Below are 12,669 nucleotides of genomic sequence, written 5' to 3'. Positions count from 1 at the left end.
CAGAAGTGTACTAAATAATTAATAGATCTTTGAAAATTTTTCAAAAAGAATTCATTTATTTATTTATGTTTCATTTGTGCTCTGGTTGTTTTTTTGTTTTTTGTTTTTTCAATTTTATTTATTTATTTATTTTTAATTGCAGTGACATTGGATTATATAGCTTTCGGGTGTACATCATAATAGACTCTTCATTCTTTTCCATTGATCTATTTAGTATCTTTATAAAATATTGCACTATCTTGATTACTATAGATTTGTAGATAATCTTGAACACAGTATTATAAATTCCCTTACTTTATTCTTTTTCTAGATGGTTTAACTATTCTAGATCTTTCCTTTACTGTTGAGAAGCAGATGTAAAGCCACACATGGGGACCTTGTTTGTCTTGGGAAGAGGAAATTTTACCCCCTCCCCCTCTTGAATTCTTATGGCTGGACTAATTATAAAATTGACACAAGGCCAGATCAATGGGGAAAAAAAAAATTGATACGTGTGCACTGGAGAGCATAAAAGATGATGCTCAGAGAGGGAACACAGCAGGCAGTTTATACATTTTTTTGCACAAAGTAACAATGAATTTGTGAGGATTTGACGGGACAAAGAAGCTTTGCTTTGAGTGCTTAATTAGTGAGGGATTTAGCAGAGTTTGGGTTTGGGGTGATAAATTACCAAAGAAGTAACAATGTTTGTTTATATAGCCTTCTCAGCCCTGATTTTCCCACTTCAGTGATAAAAAATGTAGAGAAAGCACCTTTCACATGCGGGAATTATTTCCTGATTTCAGGAGGAAGAGAGAGAGGAGGGTCCAAATGTCTCTTCGTTTTTCGTGGACTGCTTCACAAGTACCTTTACTTCATAGCAATCCATATTCCATTGTGGGATACTTTCAGGAGGCCTGCCCTGGGCCTCAATAATTGTATTCCATGTGCTTAGGTCCAGAACTGTCTACTCTGAGAACAATCATATTTGGTAGCTGTTATTAAATTATCTGAATATTAAAATGTGATCCCTAACTTAAAAGTGAACCTTGTTAAAAATTATAATTTAGTCTCAAAACTATGGTGTTAAATTAAGGGTTGAACAACTTGAGAACTTTGTTAAGATGTTGAAAGAGAGAATTCTTTTTTAAGCCATCTCTCTCCGTCATCTTAAAGCCAGAAGACTTCTTGATACATGTTGAAAATTTGAAGTCTTTGAGGAAACCCCTTCAAGAAAGAGTATATCTTGCTCTCTTCATAAAGAAGTCATGGAATATGAATTGAAGAAACTTTTGCAGAGTATGTAGGAAATCCACATTGGGGAATTTTATAAATAATCAGAGGTTGAGTTTATGCAATTGAGTCGTTACTGCTTTGCAAGTATTTCCGTTTAAGAATTAATACAAATCTACTCCAATTTCTTAGCTGAAAGCTTTTGGTAGAGCAAGCCATTAATTAGATATGAAGTGAAAATAAATAATCAAAAGAAAATTAAAGTTTCTAGCTCTGGGAAGAATTTGAGAGTGTACAAATACTAAAAGATTGTCACATAAATTGGCAGCATTATTTCTAAACTATTCACCAGTACAATGATGATGACAAAATGTACTTTGTGGCAATAAGGGACAACGGCCCTATCCAGTGACATCAGGAATACTGTAAGCTTTCTATAGAAAACAAGGTAATGTTTTAGAACACTTCTTGTTGTATCTATGATATCAAATATGTGATGCTACCCACCTATTATCAGTTTTGCAATTTTATCATCACACAATGAAAATGATATGTCAGCAAACATTAGTATCCTTTCTTTGATAATAAAAAAACAAAATATTACTCGGCAAAAAATCACAATGCATAGAACCTTTTCTCAATGTTTTCCTTTTGATCTCAAATTATTATGGATATTTGTAAAACATTGAACCAACATCTCATCATTAGCATTGGACAGAATCTTATATATTTATTTTAGAAATAAAAAGCAATAGTATTTTATGTTATAATCACAAGGCTGTTCATTACAGCATTTTCTATAGTGGAAAAACAAATAAAAAGCTACAATCAAATGTTCATCACCCAAAGTATGGCCAAATACAAAGTGATTGATCTATACTCAACTGTATATTAAAAATGACATTTATGCTGATATTCAAAATAATATCTAATGTTTATTGGCTAAGAAAGATGTTGATGGTGAATTCTCATGTAAGAAAAGTAAGTTGCCAGGAGTATGATGTATTATGTTTTTTTTAAAGCCCTTTCCATATGGATGATATTGGGAAATGCTGTTAATATTATTTAACTTAACTTTTGGTTTGTAAATAGTAATAGAAATGATAGAATTTGTTAAAAATTATACTAAATGGTAAACAAATTAATATGATTATAAAATGTAATTTTGTGTTTCTTCTATTGTGTTCAATTTATGTTTTATTTTATTTTTTAATTTAAAAATTTTTGTCCAGCTTTGTTGAAGTTACAAGTGATAAACAAAAAGTGTGTATATTTAAGGTGTACAATATGATGCTTTGATATATTTATGTATTGGGAAAAGACTACCAAAATCAAGTTAATTAACATATCCATCACATCACATAGTTTTTTTTTTTATTTTTGGGATGAGAACACTTTAGATCAACTTTTTTTAATAATGTAAACATCACTACATTAAAAAGGGGAAAAATTAAACAAAATTCATGAGTAGATGTGCCCAAGCTAGTGTTTGGCCACAAACTCGAGAAGATTTTGTAATGTAAATACTTCAAATGCAGATGGATTAAATTCTACAACGGCAGATACAGGCAAAATGGATTTTAAAAAATCATGGTCCAACTATATGCTGTTTGCAAGAGACTCATTTTGTTTACATTGTTGTTTTAGGTTCAGAAAATACAATGAAAACAAGATTCAGAAGATACATGCTTTAAAAAAAAACTGACAGAAGCAAACACATAAATTATTGATGTCGAGTTTGATAAGAGTTTCCACTAGGAGAAATATGAGGTTCTACTGGATCACTAAAGGGAACATTGAATCAAAAACAAGGGAATATTGAGGAAGGAGTGACAATTAATTGAGGTCTAAAATATGAGAATTAATTTGGCTGAATATATGGGAAACAATCTACTTGTGCATTATAATTAGTTTTTGCTCTGGAGCCAAAAAAATGTAATTATATCTATGAGAAAAATTATCAAGTGACACTTGCCTTTTTCATAGTTTATTAAAACAACATTCTGCATTAAATATTAGCTACAAAGTTTGCACTGATTCTTAAAAACTCTGTGAAATGCATTTTTTACCTCTTTGTTCCTTAAGCTGTAGATCAAGGGGTTAAGCATGGGGATCACTAAAGTGTAAAACACAGAGGCCATTTTATCAGTATCAAAAGAATGAGTGGATTTGGGCTGCATGTACATAAATAGTAGAGACCCGTAGAATACAACCACCACCATCAAATGAGAACCACATGTGGAGAAAGCTTTTTTCCTCCCCTCTGTGGAATGCATTTGAAATATGGCTATCAGAATGAGTATGTAGGACACTAGGACTACCATGAGGGAAGAGATCAAATTCAGTGCTGAAAATATTATGATCAACAATTCTATTTCTCTTGCATTTGAGCAAAGCATAAGTAACAAGGGAAGATCATCACAGTAGAAATGACTGATGATGTTAGAGCCACAGAAGGTCAATGTAAAAATCTTAGTAGTAAACATTAGAGCCTGAAAGGTACTATAGACGTATGGAATGCCTACCAGCACATGACAAAGTCTCCGGGACATGATAACATTGTAGAGCAAAGGGTTACAGATGGCCAAATAACGGTCATAGGCCATGGCTGACAAGATGAAAAATTCACTGATTATGAACATAAGGAAGAAAGCCAACTGTGTGGCACATGCATAATAGGAAATGGTATTTTTATCCACCACAAAATTTACCAGCATCTTGGGACAAATGACAGTAGCGTTACCAAGATCAATGAAAGCCAGGTGTTTGATAAAAAAATACATAGGTGTGTGTAGATGGGAATCTACCTGGGTCACGATGATCATGCCCAGATTGCCCACCACTGTGACTGTGTAGATGATGAGGAAGATTCCAAACAGGGGAACCTGAAGCTCAGGCTGCCTTGTGACTCCCATCAGAATGAATTCCGTCAGCAATGTTAGATTCTGTTGGCTCATTTAGCCCAGTTAGCTCTTGTGGGAAGAAACAGAGAGGTTGTTATTAGCTTTCATGTAGGGCCATGTAAACAAATTATGTTTCTAGACAGAATGGAGGTTTTTCTTCATAATAAGGAGTATAAAAATAATTCTCATGTCTAATTTTAAAACTAAAACAAATGATGGAAGCTTCTACTTCCCAAGAGGAGGGATCCATATGAAACGCATGCACCGTTATGACAGATTAAACGCCAAGCAGACTCAGCAATGTTCGGAACATATGCATTGATCTAAAATGCCATGTAGGAATTAATATAGAAGTATTAGACTTTATTTTCTCTATGCAATTGCATCAAAAGTTTAATTTAGCACATTTCCATTCTTGTCTGAAATTCTTGTGGAATTTTGATACTCGTAAAGAGAGAGGTAAAGATAATAGAAAGCTAATGAAATTTAAGATATAGATTCCTTCAACTGTACTTTCAAGGACCTGGGTGAGGCCTTAGCAACAAACTCACCAAGGAGATATATCTTTGTAAAAGTTGCAAATGTAAAATATTTTAACCTTGATCCATTAAGCCCACTTTCTCTTTTCGTTTCAATTTTTGGTCCATCACGCTTCAACTAATATCAGGATGCTCTGGCATGTCTGCAAACATTTGTAAGGTCCAGCAAAGGGAAGACTGAATTAATAATACTTTGTTTTATACTTAAATGGTATGGTTATATGTTTAAAAATCAATTACATTTATCATTGAATAATGCTATATTTTGGTGTAGGAATGACTTCCAAGACCAATCCTGCCACCAAATATGCTGAGATATGTCTGCAATTTCATTAATAAAAATGTTATACTTATAGATTTTATGATATCTGTCACTATGTTTTTAAAACTGAACTTTTATAATTATTTTGCCATTCTAAATAAATATTCACATTTATGTCTCAACTTACACGTACAATTTTATTTCTTTTTCTTGAAAATAAAACCTTCAAATTAGTGTTAGCTTCAAGACGCATAAGATCTGGATCCATTCCTGCTAAAATATATGATTTATATCAATATTCAGGGATTTTGAATATTTAATTTTATGTTCCTTATTTCCTTTAAATCCTGATTTATATGCATAGGTTAATTCCTTCACTGTGGATATTATTGGTACATAAGGCATTTAAAATATCTATTTGAGCATTTATTACAGCTCATATTACTGCCAATTTATTTCTTAAATTGTACAATGAAGTATGCATAAAGTATAGCACTGATTTTAAAATATTTCAGTGATGAGTCCTGCCCTCTTCATTTCATAGAATTTACATGGGAAGTCAGTAAAACAAAGTGGAACTTCTCTGATTGAAGATAGTGAAGCTGCTTTAGCTTAATCCACTCGTATTTTCTTTCTCTCACATTCAGTTTCTCCTCAACAAAAATCTGGGCCTCTATGAGCACAATTTTCAGTTGAAGGAATGATTAGAGTTCAAAATGCTGTCAGTTAAAACACAAGATGAAATTATTATAATATAATGTAATGCTCAGCCTTAGCCTACACTGCTGTCAAGTAGAACCTTATGGAAGTCTACCACAAGACCCAAACCCAATGTTTGGAGCAGGTCAATCTGGTTCCACCCTGTGACATTTGGCAGAATTCTAGGAATCTGCTAATGTTTGGTGTTGATTTAATCAGTCTGAACCAAAAAGGGGGCTGGGGGAGGAAGGTACTACTGGAGATTGCTGAGCCACTTCTATCCCTTTTTCTAGTTGAAGCTGTCTGCTGTTTCTCCATTGAGTCTCACTCTGCTTTCATGTCCTTTCCTCTTTCATAAATAAGAACCAAGTGTTTCATGGCCTGCTATCATGGATTTTCCTAAAGAATTCAAGATACACTGGGTTAGGCAAAGGATTTCAGAATTCCAGTACCAATCTCATCACTTTGAAGCCTTTAATTCTTTGCTAAGAATTATTCTAGTGTTTATTGATTTTTATCTCAATTTTCCTCCTCCCTCTAAATATATCTGGATTCTTTTACCCTGCTCACTCTTCTTTTTGTAATTTCAATTTTTATCTTATTGTGGTAAGAATGGTTAACATGAGATCCACCCTGCTAAAAGATTTTTAAGTGTACAATACAGTATTGTTAACTAGAGGCACAATGTTGTAGAGCAGATGTCTAGATCTTATTTATCTTGCCTAACTGAAACTTTATGCTTGTTAATTCAGTAACTCCCTATAAGATCTAGCAATCCCACTTTGGGGTATTTATTGAAAAGAATTTTTATCAGGATCTTAAAACTACGGTAGTACCCTGCCCTTTCTTCTCATTTAGAAAAGGATACATCTGATCAGTTTTGAACATCTTGATATATACATTTTAAATAGTTCCATTTGAGCTAACAATTAGAGCAGACAAGATATAACAACGATGCAAAAGGATGACTGACTTTTCAATCTTAAAACAGTTAGGAATTATTTGAGGATGAGGGCTTTCGCCATAACTCTTACAAATCATTCTATTTATTTGTCAGTCTATTCAATCAGTCTGTAAAGTCCATTCTGTAAAAAACAAACTGAGTAGTCAGCAACCAGTAGGGAGAACAAGCAAACAACTGAAAAATCTGTAAGTTCAGGCATGGGAGATTATCCTTATATATAGGGATATATATATATCCTTATATAAAAATTATTTGCAGTTTATAAAATATTACATGGGTAATACATATCTTAAAATGTTATTTTTCAAATATTTCATTGGGTATATTCATATAAAAGAATACTTATCAAATATTACATAGGACATATACTAAAAATGATTTGTTATTTACCTAAAATTCATATGTAGCTGGGCATTCTGTGTTTTATCTGCAAATCTTAATCTTAATAGCTTCTAATAGGTGAAATTGATGATGATTTTTTTCAGATATTTCTAACTTTCTCTTCACTTGCAATATCCAAGTGCCACTATTAACTCTCACAAATCAAATGGATCTATGACATCTAGTCAATTCACAGGATTTAATGCCCTAAAAATACCATACTATTCCAGGAAACCCAGTTAACAAAGGAGATAAGAAATTTTTGTGATGTAAAGAATCAGCTGTCGGTGACCATAAGAGTGTCCAGGGTCAGAAGCTAGGAATCGCAGGAAATTACCCACACCTGCAGGTGGTGATCTAAATCAACAGCAATTCCTATTTACTCACCTTTAATGAAGAGTTGAATTTTCTTCTCCCAAACTACTCTTATTTTTTCTTTGGATAGGGAGAATTTATGCTTCTTCTCTCTTTGTAATGCTCACTGAGGAAGTAGCATGTAATTCACTCAGATGATTATGCCAAAACCATCTGAGATATTTAAAAATTGCCTTTTGTTGCCTACTAATTATGCAGAACACTCTACATATTCCCTAGTGAGAAAATTAGAGGGATGATTCAAGGAAATGAACAAAACAACATAAATTATCTGTACAGTTTCAAGGAGACCTACAGGATGTAAATGTACTTACTCCCTTGACACAGAGACAATGATTAAAGTATCAGTGGAAAATACTTTGACATCAGATTTCTCCAAGTAAAATTGGAACTATTCAAAAACTGTAAATGACATTACTATCATCACATGGGATTTTTTCTTTGAATTTATTGTTCAAACAAAAATATGTAGTAGGCACTGAGTTAAAACCATATCATTTAACCTGTGAGATAGATATTATTATTACTGTATTCAGAGGACACTAAGCTCAGATAAACTATGTAATTTGCCCAAAGTCATATGATTGATAACTATAAGATTTGAAATTAATGTTTCATCTTAGAAAACTGATATATATGCCTTGTCTTTACATATGGCAAACACATAACAGTTATTATAATGCAAAGTGTTATTATAAAGAGTGTCTCAAATGCAGTATTTCCTGAACTGAGATTCCAGCACTGCTTGGACAATGTTCATGAAAACCTCACTGAGCGTAAAATCTAATATAAAATAACACGTTCCTTCTTTCATAAACTTTACCCATGCACTCTTTTTCTATGACTTCTTTTGTACAAGAATTAAGGTAGATTTATGTACATGGATCTAAATGGTACAAATTGGTAAGTTTTGAAAAAATGTGTTTAATTGTTCCTAATACCTACATCAAGATATAAAACATTTTCAACACGGAACAAAGTTCCCTAATGCTTCATACTCCCCACATCCTAGGCCACTCCCTTCATAAGGAAATTTTCCTCATACCATAACCCTCAAATAATATCCTCACACTCCCAGCATAAGCCACTCTGGTTCTATGCTTAGATGTATTTTCCTTGTTTCTGAATTTCATGTAAATGGAATCACACAATACCTACTCTCAATTTGGTTTCTTTTACTCAGCATAGTGATTTTAAAATTCATCCATGTTGTGTTTATATTGCTGCATGATATCCCATTGCATGAATATACCACAATTCTTTAACTATTCTTCTAACCATGGGTACTTGAGATTTGGGTTTTTATGAAAAGTCTAGTGTAAATACTCCTATTAAGTATATTTGTGGATATATGCATTAATTTCTCTTTGTTATATATTTGTGAGTGAAATTACTATATCACAGGGTAAATGGATGCTTAAGTTTGTAAGAAACTGCCAGCTTTCCAAACTTATGGTAGCATGTTACATTACCTGTAGCTATGTATGTTAGTCCCGTTTCCCCCACTTCTTTGCCAATATTTGACTAGAGATCTTTTTAATTTTTAAAAATTTTTAAATTTATTTTATTGTTATTTTATACATTTTTAATTTAGAATTGAAGATTGATATAAAATGATATCCCATTGTGATTTTAATTTTCCTTAACTGATGACTAATGATAATGAACACTTTCTATGTACTTGGTGGTCATTCATACATCTTTGTAAAGTATCTAACTTTTGCCCATTTTAATTTGGGTTGTTTTTTCTGGTGATATTTTATTTGTCCTCTAGAAAAAACTACTTTTTTCAGGTTTTCTTCTAGAAGTTTCATTGTTTTGACCTTTATACTTAGTTCTTTGGCCCAAGATCCTGCAGTGTTGCAAAGCAGAAATGTACTACACCAGAGAGGACAGAAAACTCTCTCCCAATTAAGAGCTATAAATATAAAAACAGATTTAGATGCAGAGACGGAAAGTGTAAGAGAGACAAGAAAGCTAATAAAACCGCAACACCAGTTACACATAACTCTCCCAACTTGGAAAAAGGAGCAGGAGAAGTAAGAACCACTCTCTGTTACCACTTCAAGGCTCCCTCTAATTTTCCTGTACATTTGCATGTCAAGAAACTTGGGATTCTATCTTGGACATTGCGCTTTATGCTGTGAAGATGTCTGAATTTTGTTATATTCTTCTTAGGAGTGTTGATTTTGTGTGTTCTATTTTTTTTAATTTTAGCAGGAAGTTAACATGGTTTTATTCAGACTGCAAACTCTGTCTCATGGGTGGTAATACAAATATCAATTCATATTTTTAGCCTTGTCAGAGCTACTGGAATCTGCCCCACACATACAAAGTTCAGGGTGAGTGAAGTGGACAGAGTTTGTACACAGAATACAGATCTAACTTTCCCTGGCTGTCTCCTTTCTGGAATTCATCCCCAAGTTTCCTATAGTTGGGGTTGTCCCAAACTCTGTCTTGTTCTTTAGATCAGAAATACTGTGGGTTATATATAAGATTTCTATTTGAATGATACAGACTGGGGAATTCCTCAAAACAGAAGTTGTAAAATGGGAAAATCACCCATTCCGTTAATGTCTAATAACTTTCAGAATCTACCTGATTTTGGTTTCTCTCTAGTACTTCTTTTTCCCCCTACGATGTTAGCTTTTGACTGTGGGTGGTGTATCTTAACGAGGCTTACTTGGTCATTACTAGAAACAGATCAGTAAATCAAATATTTCTTTCAGTTTTTCAACTGTGCTTTTGATTGATATAGAATCGTAGTGAGATATTTTTCCAATGTTTTAAATAGGTTGCTCCTTTTTCTTCTGGCTTGCATTATTTTTGTCACAAAGTCTTTTTTCATATCCTTTTTTTCTCTGTGTGATGTATTTTCCACAGATCTTGAAAATACATAAATGTTTAATCCTTTTTTGTGTGTCTTGGTACTTAAATTTGGATAATTTCCAATCTCTTATCTTCAAATCCACCATATTTTTCTGCAACGTCTAATCTCTTTTAAACAAATGAACAATGAGATATTAACTTCTGTTATTATATTCAGACCTCACAACTCAAATAAGTTCTCTGTTATAATTCTTATTTATCTTTTTAATATTCATGTTTGCCTTTAAATTTTTTCAGATATTTCTAGCTGTTTTAAAATCCTTGTCTGCTAATTCCATTATCTGTTACTATTGGGTCTAGTACTGAGGATTAATTCTTCTCAAGGTTATTGGTGACAGTTTCCTGTTTCTTCAATCTGCACACATATATTTCTTTGGATGCTGGATACTGTGAACATTTTCCTGTTGAGTCTTGGGTTTTAATTTTTCTTTAAACAACGATGAGTTTCTATTTGGCAGACAATTTATTTACTTGCGAATCTGCTTAACTCTTTTGAGAGTTAATCTTGAGCTCTGTTAATGGAGGTTAATGAATCCTTTCCTCTGGGTTAAGTTCTTCTCTCCTGCTGTCTCCATTCAATCCCCTAAATATTCCATCAGTTTCCTCACTAAAATGTGACAGAATTTGAACATATCCCAACCCAGTGTGTACTGGTGATTTTCATCATACAGATCTCTGGTAGTTCTCTTTTCCTGGTAGTTATTCTACATCTGTCCTTAAGGAGTCATATCTTAATATGTACAGTTTAGGAATCATTCAAAGACTCAAGCAGACTTCCTGATGATATCTTTATAATTTTATCTGCTTATGTCTCTCCAGTATTCAGGTCCCCATATTCCAGGCAACTCAGCCCTTCCTGATTTGATTTTGTGTCTTCAACTTAACACGCTTATTGTGCTCTACCATCACCCCATGTTAGGGACCAATAAATGTGTCCCTTCTCTCACAAATCATAGTCCTGTGCCACCATTGTCAAATATCTGGAAATATTTGTTACTGTGTGTTCTCCAAATTTCCAGTTGTTTTCAGTAGCAGAGTTATTAAAATCCAAGATTCTAGTTACAGAGATTGAAAAAAGTCCTTAGGAAATGCATACTACCAATTTTCTCTTACCAGTCTAATTTTTTAACATCTCTCTCATTTTTCCCTGTGATGAATACTCATTTTTTTAGGAATGATTTTCTAGATATTCTGATATAAGAGTCCTTGGGAGTATATTTATTCTTCAATTTTTCTAAAAATGAATGTTCAATCATTTTTGATAACTGCTTTATCTCTAGTATGTAACAGAATGCCTAAAGTATATCATCCACGGGTTTGAGGAATGTAAGCATTTAGTCTAAGCCAGGTTTCTGGTAGGATTCTTCCCAACTCAATCTGCATGTTAAATTAAGAATAGAGATAGGCATCCTAACCATCAGAAATTCACCGTGTACTCTGTGTGTGTATGTTTCTTTTAATTTTTTTTTAAATTAGTGGCACTTCTCAGGATCCTTGTCTTTTACATTTGCATAAAGACACAGTTTGTAGGAAGCCTAGTAACATCTAAGCATTTAGCAGTTAGATAATTCACTATTCTATTGAGCAATTTCTTTTCAATTATTGTTCATATTATATTTTACCGAATTCAAGAATCCTTCCATCTTTTGCTTGATGTTTTCTTAAATTCTTCATAGCATTTTCGTTAATTATATACTCTAGGGAGATATAGGAGTCACGGGAAAATGTAAAATCCCTTAAGAAATAGAGTGTTTCCTAAGGTTACATTTGTTGCTCTATAATATTTAAGCTGTGACAGAGCTCATTAGAGGCTGATGTAAATGTAAATACATAGCTGTCCCTTCTATCCAAATTAACCCTTTTAGAGGAAAAAAAATAAATGTGTTAAGACTTTATTTGTTCGTTTGCTATTCTGCTTGTTGTGTATTAATAGTTAAGTTTTAAATTTATATTCAGCTGCATACTATTAAATTATTTAATAACTCTGTATATCATATAGTCGTTAACTGAATATTTTTTAGTAAAGGGCAAGAAACCATGGAAAAGGATATGACATTACTAAAGCTGAATTTTTTTTAAAGTTTGTCCCCTGCGCTAACATCTGTTGCCATTCTTTTTTTTTTCTTCTCCTCCCCAAAACCCCCCAGTACATAGTTGTATATTCTAGTTCTGAGTTCCTCTGGTTGTGCTATGTGGCACACCACCTCAGCATAGCCTGATGAGCTGTGCCATGTCCACACCCAGGATCCAAACTGGGGAAATCATGGGCCATCAAAGCAGATTGCACGAACTTTGCTCAACCACGGAGCTGGCCCCTAAAAATTTTAAATATTTTCTTTTGTAAGTCGAAATAGATTTTTCCTTTTTATTTAATTTTCCTCATATTTATTAGATCAGTTAGAAACTTTGTTTTAAATTTGGTAGAATCATATGAGTTGTAATAAT

General features: G+C 32.9%; 1 protein-coding gene across 1 annotated transcript; it reads right to left on the bottom strand.

Moving 5' to 3' along the window:
* Positions 1 to 3,227: 3,227 nt before the first annotated feature.
* Positions 3,228 to 4,172, bottom strand: LOC103562679 (olfactory receptor 8K5). Its single transcript, XM_008537800.2, has one exon. It carries the CDS (start codon positions 4,167 to 4,169, stop codon positions 3,228 to 3,230), a length of 942 nt encoding a protein of 313 aa, XP_008536022.1. The 5' UTR covers positions 4,170 to 4,172.
* Positions 4,173 to 12,669: the final 8,497 nt, after the last annotated feature.

Source organism: Equus przewalskii, chromosome 11, assembly GCF_037783145.1.
Source record: "Equus przewalskii isolate Varuska chromosome 11, EquPr2, whole genome shotgun sequence".
Classification (NCBI taxonomy): Eukaryota; Metazoa; Chordata; class Mammalia; order Perissodactyla; family Equidae; genus Equus; species Equus przewalskii.
Note: the sequence above shows the minus strand (reverse complement) of the source record. Positions and strands in the feature narration are given on the sequence as shown.

What these genes read in the sequence shown, in the direction of transcription:
- LOC103562679 (XM_008537800.2), bottom strand. Translation starts at nt 4,169, where the DNA reads ATGAGCCAACAGAATCTAACATTGCTGACGGAATTCATTCTGATGGGA.